The 24,749-nt window shown below is 48.2% G+C and overlaps 1 protein-coding gene across 2 annotated transcripts in view; it reads left to right on the top strand.

The window, feature by feature from the left end:
- The window catches only part of PAX5 (paired box 5), a 182,001-nt gene that overhangs the window by 86,091 nt on the left and 71,161 nt on the right, over positions 1-24,749 (top strand). For both annotated transcript variants that reach the window (XM_006187796.3, XM_014561863.2), the window contains exon 7: positions 16,379-16,508. In XM_006187796.3, the coding sequence (XP_006187858.1) occupies positions 16,379-16,508 (130 nt within the window). The remainder of the gene's footprint in view (positions 1-16,378; positions 16,509-24,749) is intronic.

Here is a 24,749-nt window from a genome sequence, read left to right as displayed (position 1 = left end):
ACTAAACTCCAGACTTTACTTGGCTTTGAGCAGTTTCCACGTTTTGGCAAAGGTGAGGTCAGTGTGTAATCTGAAGGTGGCCTTGCTGGTGCTGGAGCCACCCCCTTGAAGAGATCGTGGGTGCCTGTGATTTACATCATTCCCTGCACAGGCTTCCTGGTCTGGAAAGGCAGACTTGATGGAGAAATGACTACTGTTTCTCTCAGTTCCTTTGGGTGAAAAATTTGGTGGTTGCTTTTAAATGGCCCCTAGTTGCTGTTCCATCAGCATGTTCATAGCTTTTGGTATTCCAGTAGAGGGAATAGGGCGTGCCAAAGCAGAGAGGTATGAAACTCCATCAGCTGTAAAAATCCCAATGACACAAGTAGTACTTCTCCTCTAGTAAAATGACACATTACAGATATGGTTTAAACTAACAGCTCCAATCTCAGTCCTTTCTTCTTCCCAGAGGCAACACTGTGGTTGCTTTGGTATGTATCCTGTCAGAACTTTTTCTGGAAAGCAGGGACTTTTCAGGGTGTTGCCAGGGGTGGCAGGAGATGACATGGTGCAGGCATTGGGAACTCTCCCCTTCTGTCTTTGCTCACATTCATGAAGTCTGTTAATGTCCATCCCTCCCATGCAGACAGCACTTTATGCTAACAAGGAGCTTTGAGTGTCTTAGCAGCTCTGGGAGGAAGGCAGGGGCCGTCTTACAATACTCTTGTTGGGTAGACCAGAGGTAGCTGAGACCCACGGCCAGTTGTACACAGGCAGAGTTGTACTTGAACTCACTGCTGTTGCTTCCTGAAGAATAACAGCAGTCTTACCAATAATGATGATGGCAAAGCTTGATCAAGTGCTGGTTACTCTGCACACAGTACTTCATTTAACCCTCAGAACCACTCTGTGAGCTTAATACAGCCATCCCTGGTTGTCCGTGGAAGATGCGATCCAGGATACCAGCAGACATCAAACCCCTTGGATGCTCAAGCCGCTTGCGGTCTGCCCTCGGTGTCTGCGGATGCAGACCTTGCAGAAAAGGAGGGTTGCCTGTGCTGTCGTTAGACCGCTGGACAGACCAGGAAGCTGGGGAGTGGAGGCGGGATGCAGTGGGTCTGAGATGAGTCGAGCTGGGATTCTCTCCCAGTTGTGTCTGCCTCCCCAGTCTGTTGGCTTCGCTGCTCCACTCCCCATCCCCCATATGTGCCTTTCCTGTACCCTACAGCTGCTTTGCAATACGGTTTAGAGTGTATCGGACATTTTCACTCTGTTACTCACAGATCAGTGGTACCTGCACTTCTGTGCGTGTTCCTGCCTTATTTCCCCTAGGTCTGTGTCTCCATCTGTCTCACATTAACCTGTTTTCAGGACTCATCAACTCACTGAGCCCGGGATCTCCTCTCATTGCATGTCTTTAGGATATTTCCCGAGCCAGGCACAAGGAACAGAGCAGATCAAAATCGAAAATCGCTGCCCTCACGGAGCCTCCATTCTCCTGGAACAAAGACGGTTTCTGACCTGAGGTCTGGGTGCGTCTCCAGGTCCAAAGCCGATTATTCCTGTGCTGGGCTCCGAGCGTCCTGCCCGCTTGCAGTTTCCTGGAACAGTGGCACGTTCCTGTGTCTGTTCTAGAGGCCGCGGATGTTTCCCCCTCACGACCCGCCCCCCTCCTTCTGTCGCCCCGGGATGTCGCTGTGGGCCCGGGGCAGGTCCCCGGCTGCTCCCGGGGATCGTACGCAGGCGTGATTTACCGCACCTCCGTGCGCCACATGTCTTTAAAATTACAGTGCCCATTTCCTGCTGAAATAATTTCCACGAAGAGTGACTCCTATTACCGCAAGAGGCGTGCAGACGTCATGATTTATTATTATTTATGGTCCCAAGGCCTTGTTTATGCAAGACGGGTTAGGTGCGTGCGATAGAAATGCCATTATGCAAATGACATTGAATGTCCTTACTGCGCCTAAATAATTTTTGTGTTGGACGATTAAACCTCATCTGTTATTGATATGGGCTGCAGTCGGGCTATTACAGAGTCCCAACAGTACTTACTCCCAGTAATGGGAAAATTGAGAGAGAGAGACCAACACAATTGCCTCAAGTGGGCCGTGATGGTCTGGAAGGAGTAGAACATCTCGGAGGCCTGTGCGGAGGGAGCCTGCAGACTCCGCGGATAAATAAGGGAGGCCGCGCCCCGCAGTGAATTATGCCTCGGGTTTGAGTGGGTGCCTTGCAGGATTTGTGGCCTTCCAGTAGCGTGATTTAGTTATTTGATTTAGCCTGGGGATTGGGCAGCCCCACGCCGAATTCCAGGGTGGCCTCCGTGCCATTGTGAAGGGGAGGGCGAATTGAAGGAGGGTGGCTGCGGACGACACCGGGCATCCAATCTGCTGCGCCAACGCCACAGCGGCCTGCAGCCCGGCCCGTGCACGCAATCACCCGCCTTCCAGAGCGCGCTCCCTCTCTCTCTCTCTTGTTCTTGCTCTTTTTTTGACACAGCTGTGAAGTCCCATTTTGATCAGTGTTGATAGCTTATGAATTCCAAAATTGACAAAATTTACAGAAAAATGAGGATAATCCATCTTCCTTAGCAGCCTGTCAGGAGCTGGCCATACTTCATAATCTCCAATTACAGATGCTATTTTCCGACATTTACATGCAGATATTAGAACCAAATGAAAATGAGAAACAAAGAGAGAATGGAAATGCAGCTATTTATATGTATAAAAGACAAACAGGTAAATTCGAGACATTTAGATTGGATTTGGGGTCCCTTTAGGAGGCTGGAAAGAGACAGCTTTGAGCACGTGGGGTTTCAGAATAAAATGGTAAGACGCGTGGCCTCACCAGGCCTGCCTGTGGTCTGGCAGCTTGAGTTAAAAATGGGTCAGTTCTGCTGGGACAGCTGGGGATGCTTGATTTGGGTGGGGGCACGTAGGGCATCCCCTAGGGTTTTAGAGAGTCCCTGGGGAAGCACCCAGAGCTCATGCTAAGCCATCAAGTCCACATATATTTCACAAATGAGTGAGTTTAGAACCTTCAATATTCGTTTTTTAAAAAGATGGTGTGTGAGGGGTGGGGGAGGGGAGGCAGGAAATGCCACTGGCGTCAGCTCCCTCTCCAAAGCAACTTTCAAAAAGTTGGCACGTTCTGTTGACCAATTCATCAACTCCCCCTGAGTAGAAGATGTGTGAAGATACCACTGTTTGTCACAAGGCTCTGGCCAGGTGCACAGGGAGTTGCACCAATAAACTTCTAAAATGGGATATAAATAATAAAATTAATGGAGAGAGAAGGAGTTCTGATATATAGATCATCCGCTTCCGTCTCGGCTAATCTGGCCGAGAGAGGAGGGTCTGGGAGGAGGCTTTGTAATGAAAATGTTCTTCCCATAAAATTGAAGGGAGAACAGCCTTGTTGCCCTCGCAGCTGTATGTGGCACTGGCTTCTGGAAAGCCAGGGATATTAATTAGCACTGCTTTGGATTAAACTCTTCCAACCATGTCGGATGGTACGATTTTTTTCTCTTTGTGAGCTTGACACGGGTGGCAGGCAAAAGTCTGCCTGGGTTTTCCCAGCTCACTATTATTACTGAACTTTTCCTTTTATTTGGGGGATCAAACCTCTTTCTCTCCTGGAAATGAAAACGTGAGAGTTAAGGGTTTTCCTGGGCATCTGGGTTTTCCAGAGGCTGTTGTGTTGGAGCAGACAGAGGAGGTTGAGATGGTTGCATGGGGAGATGTGAACATCTCTGCCTTTGGCTTGAAAGCTTTTGTTTATTTGTGGGAAGCCTCTTCCTAGCCAGCAGTTTTATATTATTTGAGGTTTGATTTGTGGAAGAGAGGTGAAGGGAATAAAACCAGGAGGCTAAATTTAACGTGTGAGTGGTGGGGGGGCGGAGGCGAGAGAGAGAGAGAGAGAGAGAGAGAGAGAGAGAAATTGTTAAAAAACCAAGCTCAAACCAAACCTTCAGAAGTGTGTTTGTTTACACATCCAGTCTCAAGGCCAATGGCTTGCTTGTTTAAGTAAATTATAGGTATTGGCACAAAGAATGGTTATCACGCTTTCTTTCCGGGTACGAAATGCAAGATTCATGGCATTAACACATAACTGCAGAGTGCAAACATATTTTCAGTAATTAAAAGCAAAAGCTCTTAAGTTAACCTTGATAAAGAGGCATATAAACAGAAACACCATTGCTATTGTGCTGGTTTTGTCTCTGTTATTTACATTAGCTAAAATCTGGGCTTACGCATAATAGCTCAGACCTAAGCCTAGTGTCTCCTTCCTTTGGCTTCTGATCTTTCTAAAAGCCAGAATGTTGCCTTCAGTAAAGAACCCAGCACTTGAACCAAACAAGCGAACAAGTCCAATGCCTGATTTTCCCTTAACAGTGCTGACAATGTCACATGTTTTCATTTATTTCTCTGTTGTGTCCCACTAATATTAAGACAACTTGCTAATGCCGACATAAATCTGAGCATGGCTGTCCTCTGAGTTTATAATTTAGGCTGCCCTCTGAGACTGAGTGACGAGAATAAAGGATGAAGGCAACACCATCTACGGCTGAACCCATTTGGAAGAATTTCCTACAGGAGGTTGTTCTCAAGCCGGGACGTGAAGGGGTAGATAGCCAAGGACTGGAGGAGAGGACGAGAAAGGGCATTCAGGGAGGAGGAATGTTCTTGTCACATGTGGAGGTCAGGAGCAGGCAGATGTCTGAGGGGGTCATGAGGGCTGTGGAGATGTTCTGGCCTAGCCCTGGGCCTCCCTCTCCTGGGCCCAGGACCCCATCGGGACGCACTGCAGAATCGTGGTGAAGAACAGAGACTGGGATCAGACAGGACCTGAGTCTAACACCTCCTTTGCAGCTCACTCCACTCCCTGGTCTCAGTTTTCTCATCTGTACCAGGATGGATTTTGACGACGGTGGAGGACGGTGGTGTCTGGTGGCATTCAGGATCTCAGACTTGGAGTCCCACTGCTGGGGGTGATGATTTGGACACGCTATTTTGGCCCCTTATGCCTCATTTTCATCATCTGTAAGGTGGGGATAATAATATTTACCCCATAGGGTCATTCTAAAGATTAAATAAATGAATGTGTTTTAATACCTAGAACAGTAGCTGGAGTGTAGTAAGCATCCAGGAAATGCAAGTACTCCTGACTTCTTCTGTGTCTGACGGTTCAGGTGAGAACTGGTAGAGTCTTCTGTATTGGAGTCCAAATTAGCTGTGGGAGGCCCACTCCTCTCAGCCTTCTTTTTCTGGTGCTTCTTGCACGGTGTCTGGCTCTAGCAAATCTTGGTGACAAAGAGGGCATACCCTCCCAAAGGTGCCTGTTTGCCTTTTCAGAATATGGCCTGTTAGAAGGTTCTTTCTGGTGAGGAGCAGAAGGGGCAGAGATGTGGCCTTTGGCCTGAGGTGTGTGCATATGTGAGTGTGTGCGCGCATATATGTGTCACCACTCAGCAGCCGCAGGGCAGAGGTGAGGGGAGGAGCATCTGAGCTCACCCCCTACACACATTGATCTTGCAGTACAGAGGGAAATCTTTTCATTTCTTTATGGCCCCAGGATAACCTTTCTGTCTTCTCGCAGTTGGGAAATAAATCCAAAAGAATGTGAGCTCTGAGCATCTTGGGATGCCCCGCATGCCTACACCAGGTACCTCAGGATGGGAGGGCCTCCCTTTGCCCCTGTTCAGGCCCCTTGGTAGCCAAGAGGTCTCCATTTCTTTGGGGGTAGTGGGCCTCCTTGCCCGCCTCCCTTCCCTATAGCAGGAGGGGACAGCCAGGCCCCACCATGGACCCCCTGGAAGAAGCTGGTGGAATTTGGCTGCCCCAAGATGGAACTTTGTTTTTGGAACTCTTGCTCCTTTTCTCCACATCAAGATTTGGATGCCAGGGCCTGAACCGACCCTGGGGCTCCCCAAACAGGGGGTGCTCCCCTCCCTCCTCCACATAATTTCCTCCACTGCATCTTCGTATCATTCAGGAGGCCTGGGCTGCTGGGTCCTGGCTCTTGTCCTCCAGCCGTAGAGCTTTGTGCTCCAAGTCTTGTCATTTCTTCTCTTGCATTTGGGAGAACAAGAGCTGGAATGCTCTGAACCTTGTCTTCCTGCACTTACAGATTTTTCAGGGTGCAGGGTGGGCCCCAGATTCCTTTGCTCCTTTCCTCCCTCAGCTTCACTCAGAATATTTCCTGCCCAGGCTGACTAGTGGGACCCAGATTCAAATCAGGCAGCCTGTAGGAGCCTCCTCATCTCAAAGGGAGAGCAGAGATGGTGCCAAATGACTGGGATACGGTAGCATGGGACAGGTGTCCTAAATGACGTACAGGGGTGATGCTAGGGGAATTCAGAGAAAGGAGTGATTTATTTCAACCAGAGAGACTTATGGAAGGCATCCAGGAGGAGACCGCATTTGAACTGGGCCTTAGAGGACAAGGATTTGGACTGGGGTGAGGATGGAAAACAGTGTAAGCAAAGGCATTGAGTGGAATGACTGGGGCGCTCAGTAGTGAGTGTGGTGTGGTGTGGCTGGAGCAGAGGGTGGTGTTCTGGAAGTCGGTAGATTCAAGTTGAAGTTAGAAAAGGAGGTTTGGATTTGGATTGGGGCCTGTGTTGTTTGTGTCAACATTACTGGAGGCAGTGAGAAGCCAGGGAGGGTTTATAAGCACAGAGTATTCTGGCTTGCAGATAGCACACTGGTTAGGAGTGGGAGAAAATGAATGCCTTTTTTAAAAAATTGTATACAAAATCATTTTCCATTTCAAGTGAGCTTGTGATGAGCTCTGTGTTGACTGTGAGAACAGCCTGAGTTAATCAGGTGATGAGGCGACAAGAAAAGCAGAAGCAAGCTTCTTATGCCCAAGAGGGGAGCAAGGGCCCCAGACAGCACACTCCAGACCGAAGTGGGGAGGCCTTAGTGCTTTGTCAGAGCCAGAGCTGCGTGGCCACGGAGTGGCCGCCTCAGGAAGCAGGGAGTTCCCCGTTGCTGGTGAGTTTCAAGCATCGGCCAAAGATCAGCATCTAGAACCCCTGAGCTCCTTTGGGCCCTGAGATCTGGGGCGCACCAAGATTCTCTAAGTGGCCAGGGTCCGGGGAGAGGGGGACCGCCTGATTAGTCATTGCTGAAAAAGTTTCTTCTGGACAGAAACAACAACATCTGATTTCGGTCTCCTCCCTGGGGCTTCCCCTGCTATCCCACACCACCTGGGAGTGACTGGAGGGGTGCCTGGCAGGCTGTAGACAGAGTAGGGAGAGATGAGTCAGTTAAACTATGCAAGTCTCTTCTTGGAAGCCCCTTGATTCCACTGCAGACCACGCTGATCCAAGCACGGGCACAGTTCTGGAGAACCAAATGAATAACAAGCGCGCCTCATTCATGCCTATCACGTGCTTTCTGATGAATAAAAGCACTTCGAGATCACTTACCCTCCCAGTGACCCTGGGAAGCACCTCTGATGCTATTGGCAGAGCCAGGCCATGGTACCTGTCCCAGTTCATTTGGTTCCACAGGCATTTATGTCACATCTGTTCAGAGCTGGGCACTGGGCCAGGAGCTGCTATCACAAAGATGAGGGAGACACAGCCCTATCCTCATGAAGTTCATACTGTAGTTGGGGAATGAGGGCCCTGAACAATTAAGCATACAATGCAGAGTGATAAGTGCAGTGGTAGAGATATGCCCACTTAGGGGTTCTAGGAGCACAGAGGAGGGGAAATCAGGGAGGGCTTCCTGGAAGAGGGAGGCCATTCAGAATTCTTGGCAGTTCTTCCCTTAGTTGATACTAATGGTAGAGCTTTGTAGATTATGGAGTACTTTTACAGGCATCATTCATAGTCTCTCCATTCAGCAAACTTTTCTTTTTCAAGTTCGATTCATCCTTATTTGGTTGGCTTAGTGGGGATGAAATGCTAAAACCTTGTTGTTGGTTTTTTTTAACTCTTTTTAAAAATTAAACCTTTTATTTTGAGATTATTGTAGACTAAACTGAAGTGGTAAAAAGTAATACAAAGGGATCCCATATACCTTTATCCAGTTTCTCCCAGTTACAACATCTTGCAAAATCATCCTGGAATATTGGTGTTGATAAACTCACTGGGATATTGGTGTTGATTGGCTCTGAGGACTAAAACATGAGAATAAAAAGACCTGCCCTCAGGACTTGACATTCTTATCACTCCCTGTGTGCCTTCTCATGACCCTGTGAGGAGGGTCCTAGATCCCCATGTTGCAAATGAGAAAAGGGGCCGAGAATGTGAGGTGCCTGGCCTAGTTGCTCACAGCACGGACTTGGCTGTGTCAGACTTGAAATGCATCCTCCTGGCCCCAGGGCTGGTGGGCTTCCTCAGCCACACTCCTGCCTGATGGCTGCCAGGCCTCTGAATTCAGGGGCCTGGGTAGAATAGTAGTACCTTCACCAACCCAGAGAGTGTAGCCCAAGCCCAGCCTCAACCACATCAGGGAGAAACCCATCCACATGGTGAGGACCCACCTGTGCGGGGCACAGACCCCGGGGAGGCCTCAGAGCTAGAAGGGCCCTGTGGTTCTGGTCTGCCTCCCTCATTTAGAAGATGAGGCCTCGAGAGGAGAGAGGTCTGCCCCAGGTTTCCCGGGAGTCCAAGGCCAGGCCGCGTCTCCAGGCTCCCTGACAATCAGTTTAACTCACTGAAATCAACAGGCGCAGTTTTGTGTTCCCAGGTTTAAAAAGTGTGGAAATTTGCTCCTTCTTGCCTACAGATTCAGAGCTCTTCCAGGAATGGGGTTCCATGTGTGGCTAGGGGACTTCATAGAGGAGAAGGTCCCACCCTAACTGACTGAGCTTTGCCCTCAGGGCTGAGAGTGAAGTCTTCTTGAATTCTAACTCTGCTTCTAGGGTGATAGGCCATCATTGGGCTTGGAGTTGGCACATCTATGTCCCCTCTCTGAGCTCCATCTCTGTCCTCACACCCCAGAATTCCCAAGGACGTAATGGACTCACAAGGACTTTGCAAACTGGACAGTGCTAGGCAGACAAGAGGCCTCATGTTCTTGTGTTTGGAACCATGGGTCCCTGAAGATGCAGGGATTCAAGAGAGCAAACTCCTGGCTGCTCTTGGCCCCTTCAGTCCTCTCATTATTCCACAGGTATCTGTAGGACAGCTGGTGGGTGCCCACGAGTGGTGCCATGAGTCAAATATGTGCTGTTTGGGTTTTTTTTTTACTTTAATTATGGAAAATTTCAAAAGTAGATGGAATAGTCTAATCAACCTCTAAGCACCCATCACCCAGATTCAACAGTTATCGACTCCAGGCTTGCTTCATTGATAGCCCTGCTTCCCCTTTCCACTTTACTCTTTAACAACTTTATTGAAGTATAATTTTTATACCACCAAATTCACTGGTTTGAAATATATGAGTCAGTGATTTTTAGCAATTCTTAGAATTGTACCACTAATACCACAGCCCAGTTTTGGAACAGTTCCATCACTCCAACAGGAGCCCTGGTGTGGGTTTATAGTTAATCCTCTCCCCCCCACCCAGTGCCAGCCAACCCTTGCTCCACCTTCTGTGTGGAGATTTGCCAGTTCTGGACATTTTACTTATATCTGGCTCCTTTCAATTAGTGTCCTTTGAGGTTCACCCATGTTGTCACCTGTCTCAGTACCTTGTCCCTTCTTATTGTTGACTAGTGTGCCATCACACACATATACCACCTTTGGTCAACCACGCTTTATTTTGAAGCAAACTCCAGACATCACATCACTTTGTAAATATTTTAGAATGACTCTCTGCAAGATGAGGCCTTAAAAAGCATAGCCGTGATCCATGATACCATCATCACACCTAAAAAGTTAGTCAATCCCATCATGTCCTCAAATACCCAATCGATGTTTGCATTTCCAATCGTTTCATCATATATCATAGTATTTTTTTTTTACAGTTGTAGTTTTTACAGCTTGTTTGTTGGAATCGGGGTCCACATTGCAATCCAACTGTTGTGTCTCTAAGTCTCCTGTAATTTATAGAATTTCCCTCCATCTGTCTTTTCTTGCCTTGGAATTCATCTAGTGAAGAGGGAATCCATACTTTGTCATGTGGCCAGTGTCAGAGGCAAAGAGCGTCAGCCTTGGCAGGGGACTTAGAGATCAGGGCAAGTTTTCAGACAGATGGGAAAGCTTAGGCGAGTGAAGGTAGAGACCTGCCCCTAGACCCCTGTCCCACCCCTGCTGCCTCAGGCCCCAGGCCTCTCTGCCTCCTCAATCTCAGGTCATCAGGCCAGGCCCTGGGGACATGCCTCCCCTACTCTAGCATCTGCCCTCCTCTGGGTAGGTACATAGTGGGGCAGGTGTCTGGTCCTTCAGGATCGAGGCGGTTGGCCTGGCTCTGGCCCAGCTCCTGAGGGCCACCTGAGGCTCGGCAGTGAGCCTGGAGGAGCTCAGCAGCTTGTGGCCCCAGGCGGCCATCTGAGGCAGCCAGCCCTGCAGCCTGCCCCCTACACTGCCCCACTTTGTGCTGCCCTCCTTCTCACGTGTCTGTGTTTCTTTTCTCCTCCATGCTATGGCAGTGGTGCCCCGTGCTGATGAGACAATACTTGGTGCAGCCCCAGGCAGTCCTTTTCCAGGTAATTTCCTAGGGACCCAAATGACCCCCAGCACACACTTTCCTGGGGCACATGCCTCCTTGAGTCCCTTCTAGGATTCCTTGACCCCTCATGCTGCTTAGTTTCCAAAGTGTGATCCCTCTCCTTATCCTTCAGATCCTCATAATCGCCCTGGCAGGCAGGCAGCAAGGGGTTACACATAAATCTCATTTTATTAATGAGAAAAATGAGGCTAGGAGAGCTGGCCCGTCTTGCCTGAGGTTATACAGGTGAGAAACAGGCAGAGCCAGGGCAGGATCCCTGTTATTGCTCCTAGCTCACTGTTCTTTCTACCACAGGATCAGCAGCTATAAGTGATGCAGGTACAGATTAGCTAAAGAAGTCCATTCTCCTCCCTGTGTCTCAGTTGTCCAGGTTGGGAGATATGCCCCTGAGCATCCTTCCAGCTCGAGCATTTGAGAGTGCAAGACAGTCTGTCATCTGGAGCGTGGTGTCTGAGAGGATGGTGTGCATACATGGTGGGCTTGACCTTGAGGCCTCTCAGGAGTCTGTGGCAGTGGGCAGAGAAGTTTTATCCCAGTTGGTTGCCTTGGAATGGACAGTCTGTGAATTGCTGACCTGAGTTCGTTTCTCTTCCTGGGTTATAGTCAAGGGGCCCTGATGGGAAGGAAGCAGAAGCCCAAAATTACACCGTTAGAAAGAACTCCAAGAGCTTGGAGAAGCAAGAGATGGAACACAGCTGTTGCCTGTGGTTGTTGGTGGCTGGGTAGGAGCAATGGGGGGAGAAAAGGTGGCTGTGCTCCCAAGGGTGTAAGTCCACCAACACACATGTGCATATGTGACTGTGTGTATGTCTAGGGTCTCTGCACCCAATTGTTCAGCCCTTGGCTTCCCAAGTCACTATGAGATACGGAAATAGATGCCATTGTTACCGGAAAAGAGGCACCAATAATGTGTTTTCGCTTATCTTCCTCTCTCCTTATCTTCTTTCCCACCTTTCTTTTTCTATGATTCTTTCTACCTCTCCCAGCCTCCGTTTTCACAATGGATTTGTCCTGCAAATAAATAATTACATATATCTAAGATAGTTAAGTTAAGGCTGAAAAAAAAAAGGTTCAGAAATTATGCAGAGGAAAGAGTAAGATCATTGCATGAGGTGCCAGCAATGATATGGTTGTGGTGATTGAGCACTGAATTTGACTGAGCTTCCTGGCAGCCAAGGCACAAAGGGTTATGGAGTGGTTTCCAATGTTCCTATTGTTCAGAGGTGAATTAACCATTCATTGGGAGAAAAGAAGCCTTTTTTCTGGTAATGACTTATAGGAAATATTGACATGGAATTTGAATATTCTGACGGGCATGTCTCCAGAGGTTAAAATAAAGGCTCTTTGTATGGCTGTTTTCTTTAACTGCCTCTAATCAATGTTGAATGCCTGATATTCTGTGACAGACCAGTGACGGCACTTCCCCAGGGACTTTACCTCATGGTAGGCAAGGACATTGTTTTCTGGTCACCTGATTCATTGAGGGGTAGAGGTGAGAGGTTAGCATATTATTTGGAGCTCTTGTTCCAACACTCCCCAGTTACTTGTTGAATGTTGTGGGGCATGTCATGCTGCTGGACCATACATTGATTCATGTAACAGGCACTTAAGGGGCTTTAGGACTGTTCCATGCTTTATGCTCTCAAGGCAACCTAGAGGGGACAAACAAACAGCCATTATACATAGTGGGAAGTGTGATAATAGAGGTCTGTGCAAAATAGCACCAAGTATGGACACATAGACAAGGGAGTCATGATTTCTTTGTAGGAATGTGGGGCCCAGGAATGGCTTTACCAAGGAGGTGACATTTGAGCTGGGTCTTGTGGACTGTGTAGGAGTTCTCTAAGTAACTGCATGAGATGGGCCCTCCAGGCAGAGGTAGGACAGTACCTGGAGTGGCTGAGGGGCCAGCTGGGGGAGTGAGGTGCCAGGAAACCCAGGAGATTGGGGAGAATGCAGTTGCCTTTAAAGATCACAGGCAGCTCAGAGGGACAGACAGTGATGAGAAATTAGTGAAATGACAGCATCCCCTGGCTCAGGCAGGAGCAGAGTGAGAGCTGTGGCATCCCACCAGAGAAGGAGATGGGGCTCAAGGCCAGCCCTGCCAAGTGGCGATGGTGGGAGGCACGAATGGCAAAGGGCAGTGAAGGCTGGTTTCTGAGTCCTGCTGTCCCCTGAGCCCCAGCTCTTTAGGAAAGTTCTCTTTACCTTCTGGCAACCATTGGTGGTTGGAGGACTGGATTTTTGGACGCCCAGTAACACAAGTTGAAGGTTTTGTGTCTTGAAAAGATGATTCAAACCCAACTGTTGAAGCGATTGGACAAACTTTGATACTGAATTTATTAACTAAAACAAGATCAAATAACAAAAAGTTCTTTCATCTGGACATTAAATAAGTTAAGAGGCAGGATGGGCCACTCACCCTCCTACCATTTTCTTAAACGCAGGTTGGCTATGCTTTCTTGGGAAACAGAGGCTTTCCTTTGTAGACCCAGCTGCCTACCCTGGAGTCTGGGAAGGCGCAGGCCTGCCAGTGGGGAGGGGAGGGGTGCAGGCTGAGAGCCTGCCTGGCTTTCCTGAGGATAAGGGTCACTCACTCATTTGCTCATCCAAGTGTTCATTGTGCAGGCTCCTCCGAGTCAAATCCCAGCTTGTCTTCTTTTTATCTTAACCTCTTCTGCTTTTACCTCCTACAGCTATTGGCATGTGCCCTGTTTTGGGGTCACTCCAGTCTTCTCACCTCTGAGCCTTCCTTCAGCTCTTCTCAGCCTGGAGGGCAGGGATTGCTTGGGTTCAGGGTAAATACAGCCGGGCCCAGGAAGCCTTTCCTGACCCCTTCCCACCCTGTGTAAATGAACGGTTCTGTGTGCTTGTCCCTCTTGGGTGGAGCTTCAGGGCCACATGTCCTTTCCCTTGAGGTTTGTGAATGCAGGTCAAAGGGCATGTCTGGTCTTCACATGGCATCTTGCACACAAGAGGCTCCACAAATTCTAAACATCTACTATGTTCAGGCCTCCACTAGGACACTCGGGAACAAAGAGGGATGGGAGGCTCTGTCCCCACTCTGGGGGCCCAGAAACCCCAGAGACCCTCACAGAGGCATTTTGACCTCCCATCTTTGCACACAGCAATGCCTTGAAGGAGGAGCTTCCAATGAGCTTTACTTCCAAATTTGTTTTTAGCAAATTAGGAGGCTAATGTCATGACTAAGTCCCATTCTGTGTTGGATAAAGTCTAGTCAGTGACCTTTTCCCAATAGCTCCCTGCTGCGTGGAATGAAGACTCTGCTGGGTGTGACCTATAGGAAGAAATACATTGTTATCTCTACCTAGTACACACATATCCACTTACACATGAAACAAAGATTAATGAAACAGGACTTACTCTTTCTGTCTGAGACTCTTGGATATTTTCTGTCCTAGTCCATTCTAATTTCATCTTTTAAAAGGTTGGTACTAGTAAACTGATTTCATGTGATACAGGGTTAGGACACAGTATGAAAATCATTAAGGTGATTGTCAAGACTTTGGAATCAGATGGATGCAGATTTGCATCCTGGCTCTGGCACCTAGAAGCCGTGTGACATTAGGCAAGCTACTTCCTCTTTATAATAGAAGTCTCAGTTTCTTCATCTGTAAAATAGGGATAACAAAGAACCTACTACAGAGGGTAGTTGTGAGGATTAAATGGGATAATAGAGGTAAAGCTTCTGGCACAGAGTAAGTGATTGATAAATGTGAGCTTTGACATATTCGTGAAGATTTTGGTTCTTACTGTCCTGGTACCACTTGGTGGAGCCAGCTGAGTGAAGGCAGGACTCCTGCCTCCTGGGGAATGGTAGTCAGGAAGGACTTCCTGGAGGAGGAGTCACTGAAGCAGGACAGCAGGTTGGCCAGGACCCATTACTGTCCTCACAGTGGCCAAGAACCCTGTGTGAGCATCACCAGGCCACTCGTCTCCTTTTCCATGAAGGGCAGACTTGTTTCCAAGGAGTTTTGGCTGGACCTAGAGCTGACCATGTTAGATGCCTTTGCCTTTCACAGTTAGGTCTCTAATCCACCTGGAATTGATTTTTGTGTCTGGTGTAAAGTAAAGATCCAATTTCTTTTTTCCCCCTTGTTTCTTGTTACCCCGCAGTGTTTATTAGAGTCCATCCTCCCCTGCTGATTTGTACATCACCTCTCTCATATATCAAGGTTCCATATTTGCGTGGATCAGTTTCTGGACTCGATTCTGTTTCACAGGTCTATTTATCTGTGCCGGTGCCAGTCCCATACTGTCTTAATTACTGCAGCTTAGTAGTGATTCCTGATGTTGGGGAGGCCTGTCCCTCATCTTGTCCTTCTCCCTTAGAAGCACCTGGGCTGCTTCAGGCCTGTGCTCTTCTCTGCATGTTTCAGAATCAGCCTCTGCTGGAAATGTGAAGAGAACCCCTGAGCTCTGGACAATAATCCATCTCAGGGTGACTGGGCTTGCCATGCCTCTTAGACTCACGGCTGCCATCCATCCTGGTGGGCATTTGAGCTGCCCTGAAAATACTTTTTAATTCATTTGCAGAAAGAAGAGCCAGGAAAGTGCCCAGGTCTGAGTCTGCTCTGCCTGCCACTTGCCCGGTGGCTCCTATGGTTTCCCTCCAGTGGCTCAGTCCTTGTCATCCTACCCAGGGTGTCTGTAAACTACTTTCAGAAGACTGCTAGCTTCTTCATCTCTGCCTGCCAAGGACATAGCCCCGGAAAGACAGGAATGTGTCCCCCATTGGCAATGCCAGGGTCCTGGAGGAAACTCCCTGCACCAAAGCTTGGCACAACCAAATTGTTTGGTTTAGGTGTTTGCAGATATATTCTTTACCAAAAGATAGGCCTGGAGGTGGGTGAGAGGATAAGATCTGTCACTCGTGCTTCTACTGAAGCCTGTCTTTGAATGGGAAGATCCACATTGGCATCTTGATAGCCTTCCCTGGAGACCATTCTGACAGTGGCTCGGATGCCAAGGAAATGACTCATCCCAAGCTCTGATTCCATGAAATGGCTTAAAGAAAGGAGCATGACTCATGGGCCAAATGCACACAGTTGCTGTGGACTTGGTAAATCAGATGTATACACTGCAGTTTTCAGCATGCAGGTGTCTATGTGCTTCCAGAGTTCAAAAACACTGGCCAACTGTGAGTCATTTGGTTTGGTATTTTGGCTTTTGGGTAAGAGTTTATGGTAAACCATCCCCTGTTGACCCTGGGCAAAGTCCTCCTCCCTTTGGGCCTCAGTTTACTCATCTGTGAAATGAGGATTTGGATGGGATAATGGCCCAGATTCCCTTTAACCCTTGTTTCTGTGATTCTACACCTGTGGTTTGAGAATACTTAAATCAGAAACTTTCTTTCCACCCTCCTGGCTATGAGACTCCTTTTTCTGCTTTGCTTTAGGTTACTGATATCTCCCTCCCTGCATGGAGGAAGATGGTCATCTCTGGCCAGCTGGGCTGGGTGAGGGGTACCTGCAGGCCACAAAGAAGCTAGGTTTGAATTCTTGTGAGGCTATACTGCATCCTGTCCACCAATTCACCCAGGGAGCCTTGCCATTTCTGGGTACTGTCTTGTTCTGTTGAGCTGAATCTACCCTCTCAATACCGGGCATCTTAGCCCTCTGCAGGCCTTGGTGCTGGCCTGGGCTGGCCCAGCTGGGTGACTGAGCCCAGAATGTGGCGGTGGCATTGGGCTGGGATGTTTTAGAGTCCCGCTGCTGAGATGTCTATTTTGTTTCCTCTTTCAGACCGCCGATTATTCAGCCATGGCCTCGCTGGCTGGCGGGCTGGATGACATGAAGGCTAACCTGACCAGCCCCACCCCTGCCGACATCGGGAGCAGCGTGCCTGGGCCGCAGTCCTACCCCATTGTGACAGGTGAGGGCACCTAGGGTGTGGGGGGTGAGTGGCAGAGAGAGGGAATGTGTGTGTGATGAGGAAAATGGTTTCTTGGTGCTTTTGACTGACTGGCCATCTTTGTTTTAATGAGGTTATGAGGTCCTGGAACAGGTGAGGCAGTAGGGGACTGCTGGGTCCAAGAGTTGTGGCTTTGATGAGACATGCTCTGATAAAGCCGGAGGAGAACAAATGGCAGATGGGCTACGGGCTGAGAGGAGTGGCAGGGAAGCCTGGCGTCAGAGAGGCTAGTGATTTCTGGGCCCGCTGTGGGTGGGACTGAGTGTTCAAAGGTCTTGGAAGAAAGGCAGCCCTGGTTGGCCTCAGCCTGGAGGATGAAGAGAGTCCTGTCGGATTGTCGCCAGGGGTTTCAGATTGCCAGGCAGAGGTGGAGTCATGAGGGGCAGGAGGTTGAGGCTGCCTTTCTGGAAGGCCCGGGACCAGCCACTTTAGCTGTCAGCCTAAAGATGAAATGTTGGGCCGTGGAGGCCCACAGCTGGCTTTGAACTTGCCATTAACAAGCTGTGTGCTCTTGGGTAAGTTATATAAGAATTCTGGGCCATAGTTCTTTAATCTGTAAAATCTGTACCTCCTACCCCACAGTGTTGCTGTGAGGATTAATGCGTCAAACGTATAGGGTGCTTAGACTCTGGCCTAGCACATGGCAAGCACATGTCACTATTATTATTCATCTAAGAGCCATCTCACAGTGGCTGGTCACCACCAGGCTCACTACCGTGAAATGGCTGGACTGGGAGGGCTGGACAGGCAGACGCCCCTCCCTGCTCCAGCAGCACTGAGGTAATATGGATGGACAGACTCGGCCATCAGCTCTGGGAGATTGTCCAACCATGCAGGCAGGGGGCAGTCTTGGATACTGAACAGACAGATAGTGGGGGGCTGGGGGATGGCACTTAGACCAGAGCCTTGAGGTCCAGCCTGAGGTACCAGGATGTCCCTGCAGGCGGATAGGCAGGACACAGTAAATAGTGACTGAGACAGGGGGTTCTGAGAAATGTAAGTGGGCTGTGGTTGTATCAGGGTAGCTGGGGGCTGGACCTGGGTTAGGACTTTAGGGGTGAGGTCGGATGAGACAGGCTCTCAGTCCCAGCCTCATGTAGGCTCCAGGGCAGGGAGGGCCCCGCACTGAGGCCTGGGCTGGCCCAGTTCTGAAACTGGGGCTCATAGGGCTCAGGCAGGAGCAACCAGGGCTCTGTTTGCAGATCCGGGCATCACGTGGGATCAGTTAGGAGGCAAGAGTGACTTGGTCCCCTGTCTATCTGAGATGGGCCAAGAACGTGGAAGGCAGCCGAGCCTGCAGTTGGGGAGGTATCAATAATGGGGCAGGGATGGGGGTGGCGTGGGCAGCCTCAGCCAGAATGAACTTTTACTAACATCACAGGTGTCCCATGAATCCCTGTGACAAGTCCTCTGATAGCACCCCTATTTTACTGATGCAGAAATCAAGTGTCAGAGAGGGGCTTGCCCAATATAAGAAGAAAGGGGGAGAGTTGGACCCAGCCTTTGGTCTTCTGGGTCTTTATTCTTTTCAAGGAACTACAGCTAATTAGGGATGTGAGGGTGGTAGGGTAGAAAGAAGTCTGGACTAATTAATAATAATAGTAAGTCACTTTATCTAGTAGTCACTGAGTACTAGACACTCTACTTGGTGAACTTGTTTTACCCTTGGGGGAGCCCTGGGAGGTGGGTATTATTATATCACATCCATTTCATAAACAAGGAAACTGAGGCCTGGGGCAGTTAAGTAGCTTGCCAGTGATCACAGCTAGTGAGCAGCAGGGTTACAACTGAGCACCAGACCGGTTGTCAGCTCCTCTACCAGGGAGATAATCTGGGGGCTAATCTTGGTGCTGGCACTTCCTTGCTGTGACTTTGGACGCATCTCTGAGCCTTGGTTTCTCCATCAGTAAGATGGTCCTGGTCTCTCAGGGCCCTTGTGGGGATCAAATGAGATCCCCAAGGGGACTACTCTGCAGAGGGAGGGTTTGTTACTGCAGTTGGGGTTCATGGGTTTAGGTAGATCGCAAGAAGACATTCTACCATCTGCCTATTTAGATGGAAAATAATCCAGTGAATGCTGGGACTCTGGTTGCATTTCTGAGATTCTTGTCTACTGATATAGCAAACTGGTGTCCAGCTGCCCAAAGGGCTAATGTAGCCCACAGATATGGTTAGGAGGGTTCCCATAGGACTTTTTATAAATTTGAGTCAACATTAAAAATTTTTTTAAACTAGATCTCTGGCTTCCCTGGAAAAATCAGAAGATCTGTCCACACTGGGCCAAATTCCCACATGGTCGGGTAGGCAGGGGCTCAGTGGCAGCAGCCTCTCATGGCAGGCCCTGCCCACCTGCTCTCTCATTTAACTACAAGTCTAACCTGGAAAGGAATTTGAGTTGAATACCCCTGATGTAGAAAGTCGGTGCTAAGAGCCAGCTGGCTGGATTAGCTGTCCAGAAGTCTGCAGAAGACATCAGTTGGCCCAGGTGGCAAGTCTGGATGTGGGCTGGGTTTTCAGGAAAACCTTGACCAAAGATTTGTTTCTATTTTGACTATCTATTTTATAGTCACATCATAGAGCAGAAAAAGAATATAAATATCTCAGACCAAAGGCAGAATTATGCTTAAAGTGAAAATATTGAAATTATTCTAATTATAAATATATAATACTTATGTAATAGTATAATATTATAAATATAACCACTAGCTTTTTTATAAGTAAACAATAGCTGGATAGAAAAATAATAGTGGAAAACATTAACAATAGTACCAAAAAAAAAGAGAGAGAGAGCATGCTGAGGAATAAACTTTAAAACTCCACGAAGGGAGAATAAATGGAGAGATACAACTTGTTCTAGGATAGAAAGACCCATATCATGAAGATGTCAGTTTCCCCTAAGTAATCTACTCATTCAAAGCATTTCCAATCAAAATACCAACAGAGTTTTTTTTTTTTTAACTTGTCAAAATGACACTAAATACTGGATAAACACTCAAGGGTGGCTAGAAAAATTCTGAAATAAAGAAATGAGTAAAACAGAGTGTATTTTAAAATGTTATGATAAAGCTACAACAATTAAAACTGTTAGTGAAACTGAAGTCAATAGACAAATGGGACAAATGGAATAGCATAGAGTCTGGAAATAGATCGAAATATATGTGGATTCTTCTAAATGCAGCATTTCAAATCAGTGGAGAAAAGAGAAACCATTCAATTAATGGTGTTGGGACAATTGGGCCTGTTGAATCCATACCTCACTCTCTATATCAAAATAAATTCCAGGTTGATCAAAACTTTAAAATGAAATTGTTTATAATTAAATACTATGTACTTTGATAAGTAAATACTCAGCATGTCTAAACTGTAAGATGTAGTTGAGTAGCCGAGGGCTTGCCCTGTGTACAGAACCACCGTAAACCCAATGGTCCTGGACACAGACTTACTGTGTTTGACGTACTTTGAGCGTGATTCTACAAATAGGTGAGGAACTTTTGGCAACATTCCAAGTAAAACAAGATACAAGCTTTGCTCGATTTACATGGTAGTTGCATTCCTAGAAAATTCAGTGTATATTAAGACCATGGAAACTGCAAGTTCACATTTATATGGAAATGAAGTTCCATTCTAGATTTAAATAATTATAAGCAGATTTTTCCCCTACATGAATGTTTGGCAGGACATGACAGTAGTGCAGAGTGAAGGAGGGTTCTTCATTGTGTGGGGCTGCTCCATGACTAGCCAATAACACCTGTCAATCATATAAAAGCCCCCACAAATGTTCAAAACACCCTCAAGGGGGCAGTTGACGACCCCACTGAGAGCTATTAGAACACCTTGAAGGAATACCCCCAGGAGTTGTTAGGGTGGGACTCCTTGTCACCACACAGCATTAATTTAATTCCACCTGTGCTCCTGGACACAGTTCTGAACTGTTGAGAGGCGAGCTTGAGTCTCCAGCCCCACCTCCCACCTTCTTCCCTCCTCACGAGGCCTGGAGCGGAGCAGGCGCTCATCTGGACTGGGAGCCCAGCTCGGGGCTCTAGCCAGGCCTGCCGGGCTGGGGTCTGGAAGGTGGTTAGGCTCTATACTGCTCTGTCCCAGCCCTCACCCTCCTGGCTGCCTAGGGAAGTTCTCGTTAGAGAACAAGTGAATGTCTTTCCATCATTTATACGCCACATTAAATATTAAGTTAAACTCCTGCTCTACCAACCAGGGCCACAGTTCAGAAACTACTCGACATTTACAAACCAGTGACATGGCCAGCCCATTCCTGCATTGTCAGCAGTTTGGGCCTTTCCTAATTGGGACTAATTATCTGCAGGTGTGTCCTTGGGTCACAGGCCTGCTGATGGGGCAGCCACTGTGCCTACCTGCCAGGGCAGGGCACCGGCGAAGGACCCAGCAGTCTGCCCCCAGCTGTGCCCACCTGATCCTTTGCCTGGGAGAACAAAGGAACGGGGCCAGCCTGTGTCTTTGCTGGCCCCTTCCCCTGAGGACCATCTCTTTGCATCAGCAAATTGGAATGGCAGGAGGAGACTGAGGGAGGCTACTTCTGGTTAAACAACTTTGGGAAACACCAGCCTGGTGGATGACCCAGGTCCTGGGATCTGAGGCATCCCCTGGACACTGTCCCCTCTAAGCAATAGACACTGTTTATGGGGCAGTGGATGAGCACCCACAAAGACAGACAGGTGGCTGCCGAGTCCCCAAGACCACCAGTTCTGATTTCCTGATATCCTCCAGGCTTGATGTTTGGAGCCTCAGTACCCCAAACTTGGTACTTGAAAGAAAGTCAGTCCATCCTCTTCTGCCTTTTTCATCTGAGCAATAGCTGAGAGCTGAAGGGAAGAGCACTGGACCCAGGAATCAAAGGAATGAGTTTAATCTTGGACTTTGCCACCTAACTGCCTTATCTTTCAGCAAATAGATTGTCCTCTCTGAGTCTCAGTTTTCCTGTCTATGAAATGGGGATGATAATTCTTGCCCCACCTGCCTCCTTTGGCTGTTGCAAGGATATAGTGAGACAGTGAAGGGGAAGGATTTGAGAGCCACCAAGGGGGCATCTGAGATTGTGTGGGCAGGAAAGAAGATTTGGAGGGTCCAGTATCCAGTGTTGGCTCTTCTTAGCCTCCTTCAGGCAAATACCCCGACCACAGACAGGCAGGGTGGGAGGGTCCTGCAGAAAACTGCTTACTTCACAGCCAGAGAGACCCAGGTCCAGGAGGGGAGGGGACCCGCTCAAGGCTACATCCAGTGAGTTAGAACTGAAACGGGAGCTCACCCAGGGCCTGGCTTCCACAGCCTGCTGCCAACTTATGGTTGGATGGACTAAAAAAATCCCAGTTTAAATTTCCAGAAGGCATTTCTTTTAGTATATAACTGAGAATGTCAGCAGGAAAGCCAGACTGCCTGGCCTTGAAGCCCAGCTTCACCATATTCTAGCTATGTGACCTTGGGCAATTTACTAGCCTCCGTGCCCAAGGTACCCATTACCTGTTAAATGGGGCCCAAGATAGAACTTGCTCACCGGCCTCCTACAAGGATTACATGCACCGTCCATGCAGAGTCTTAGGCGTTTGGCACATAATAAACACTTAACGAATGGTAGCTGTTAGTGTGGTCCTGGACTCTTGTACCAAAAAGTCTGGTGAGGTGCCAGCCTGCTCTGAACAGTCATTTATTCATCTCTCCGTGGGCAGCACCTTCTTTGACCTGTTTTTTATGAACCTTTTTTTATGAACCAACTAAATACCCCTTCACTCAAAGTGAAGTCCTAATGAAAAATAAAAGCAAAAATTTGAAGAATGCCTTATGTACCCAGGCTGCCAAAAGGTGCTGGAAAAATGACAGTAACAGCTCCAATACAGCATGATACCCTGTAACCAGGTGCTCAGCCATGGAACTTCCCTAGGAACCCCGTGGAAGATGCTGGGCTGTCCAAGTTGTGCGCCTTGGAACGGAGTGTGATATCGACAGTTACTGTGTATCGGGCTGTCAGTCTGTACTCGGCTGGGAATATGATGGTGTCCCTGGCGGACTGGTCCCTGCTCTCGCTGAGCTTACCTGCTGGGGATAGCTAGACAATTCACAGCAAATACAGAAAAAAAAATGCAATGTAATGTCATACTTGTAGGTGCTCTGAAGAAAACAGGAGAGAGTAGAGAAAGACTGAGGTTGAGGGGAGTGATGAGAGGGATAGGGGGACAAAGCAGAGCCTCTCTAAAAAGGTGGCATTTGATCTGAGATCCCAACCATGAGAAGCCTTGAAAAGATCTGGGGAAAAGGCATTCCAGACAGAAGATACAGCCTGGGAAAATGCCTTTTAACTGTATAAATGAGTGAGATGCTGAGAGAGTAGGGCCATTTCTCAGTTCTCTGTCCCCTGCCACTTGGGCCTAGCCCATAATCAGGCCTCAGGGACTCCGGGAGTTACTGGAAACCTCAAGGTTGGATAGCCCAACCCATCATCCAGCCCTGGGATCTATTCTCTGTCAGGACTTGGTCACCTCTAGTGATGGAGATTTCACAACCTCAAAGGCAAAGAATCTTCAAAAAGGACTTACTTGAAACTGTTCTCTGTTAAAGTGACTTCCTTTCCCACTGGCAAGTGAGAGCCGAGGTGTCTGCAAAATCCAGGCTGGCATCCATGTGTGGACTCAGACCCAGGCACGACCTGAACATCCCTCGGCTGGCATTCTGTGTCCTCATGGTCCAGCCCAGAAGTTGATAGGTCTGCATGTGTTTTTTAAACTTAAAAAAAAAATCAGATCTTATACTTTAAAGATCAGAGAACAACCCAAATGTCCGTGAGTAGGGGACCATTCCAATAAATAACAGCTCATCCATACAGTGGAGTACCGTGCACCTGTAGGAAGAAACCAGGGAGTGCTCCTGTCCTGAAGGATCTTGGAGAGACATCATCCATGAAAAAGAACAAGAATAGCATGTACAAAACGCTACCTTTTGTGTAAAGAAGGGAGGGGCAGTGGGAATGTGTATTTGTATTTGTGCACAGGAGCGTACAGAGATTCTGGAAGGATACTCAGTAACCATGTTTGGGCAGAGACTGTGAACCAGGTGTAGGAAAAGGACTTTTTACTAAATACCATTTACAATTTTAATTTTTTGAAGCTTATGTATATCAATATATCACTATCAAAAAGTTAAATTTAAAAGTGCCTCAGAATGAGAAGATAAAGACTAAAATGTCTGACTTCTTTTGGAAAGTTGGAAGACCATGCCCCAGGGTCCGCATCCCCATGTGGCTGCACATGAGTAGAGTTGAGAAGGGGCCGCTGCCCTCCCTGAGCCGCACTCTCTCTCCTGTTTGCCCCAGACTCCACTTGGCCAGCTCCGCTCACTTTCCAAGTTCTGTCTTGGGCTGCGTTTTACAGGCGGGGACCTTGGGCACAGAGGCTAGTAACTTGCCCAAGGTCACACAGCTAGAATACGGTGAAGTGGGCTGCAAGGCCAGGCAGTCTGGCTTTCCTGCTGACACTCTCGGTTATGTGCTAACTGAACGTTTTGAGTACATAGGGGCCTCTGGCCCCTGTGGGCATATGAGTTTTCTACCTGCCCCAGCCTCATCCTCCCTGTCTCCTCTGATTCCTGCCCAACAGAAAACCCCCCTCTCAGGCCAGAAAGGGCCAACCACAGGCTGTCCAACTGGTCTTGCCCGTCCCTGACTCCAGGCCTTTGCTCACGCTGTTCTGCCTGCCTGGAATGGCTTTCCCCAAATAACAGCTCAGTGTACAAGACATCCAGTGGGGAGGGCCTGGAGTGCCAAGTGCCAAGTCCTCCAGAATGTGCAACAACTCGGCATTTCAGACTGATGCAGTGATGTCGCACTCTGTCCAAACTAAAATGTCATGAACCTGCTTCTGGGGACCACGCCCAGAGAGAAAACTCAATATCCAAGATCAGAACTGTCCCCAGAAATATAAGGCTATTTGCATTCCAGAAAGGTGAATCCAACTGGGGTTTAAAGTATTTGCTAAATAGACTCACAGTTACAGATTCTAGACAAAACTAGAATTTTGAAATCTAAGTGTTTGGAAGGATACCCAGAGGTTCAGAGAAGCCAGAGGTCTGATCATTTTAAAGCCAAAATGTAATTTAAGCTTCTCCTTAGTTAAAATGCACATCAAAGGAAAGTATGATTTGCTTTCAGGTTAGCACAATGTTCCCAAGAACTATTTGTTG

Source organism: Camelus ferus, chromosome 4, assembly GCF_009834535.1.
Source record: "Camelus ferus isolate YT-003-E chromosome 4, BCGSAC_Cfer_1.0, whole genome shotgun sequence".
NCBI classification, from domain to species: Eukaryota; Metazoa; Chordata; class Mammalia; order Artiodactyla; family Camelidae; genus Camelus; species Camelus ferus.
The sequence above is the reverse complement of the archived record's forward strand: the minus strand, read 5'-3'. Positions and strand labels throughout refer to the sequence as shown.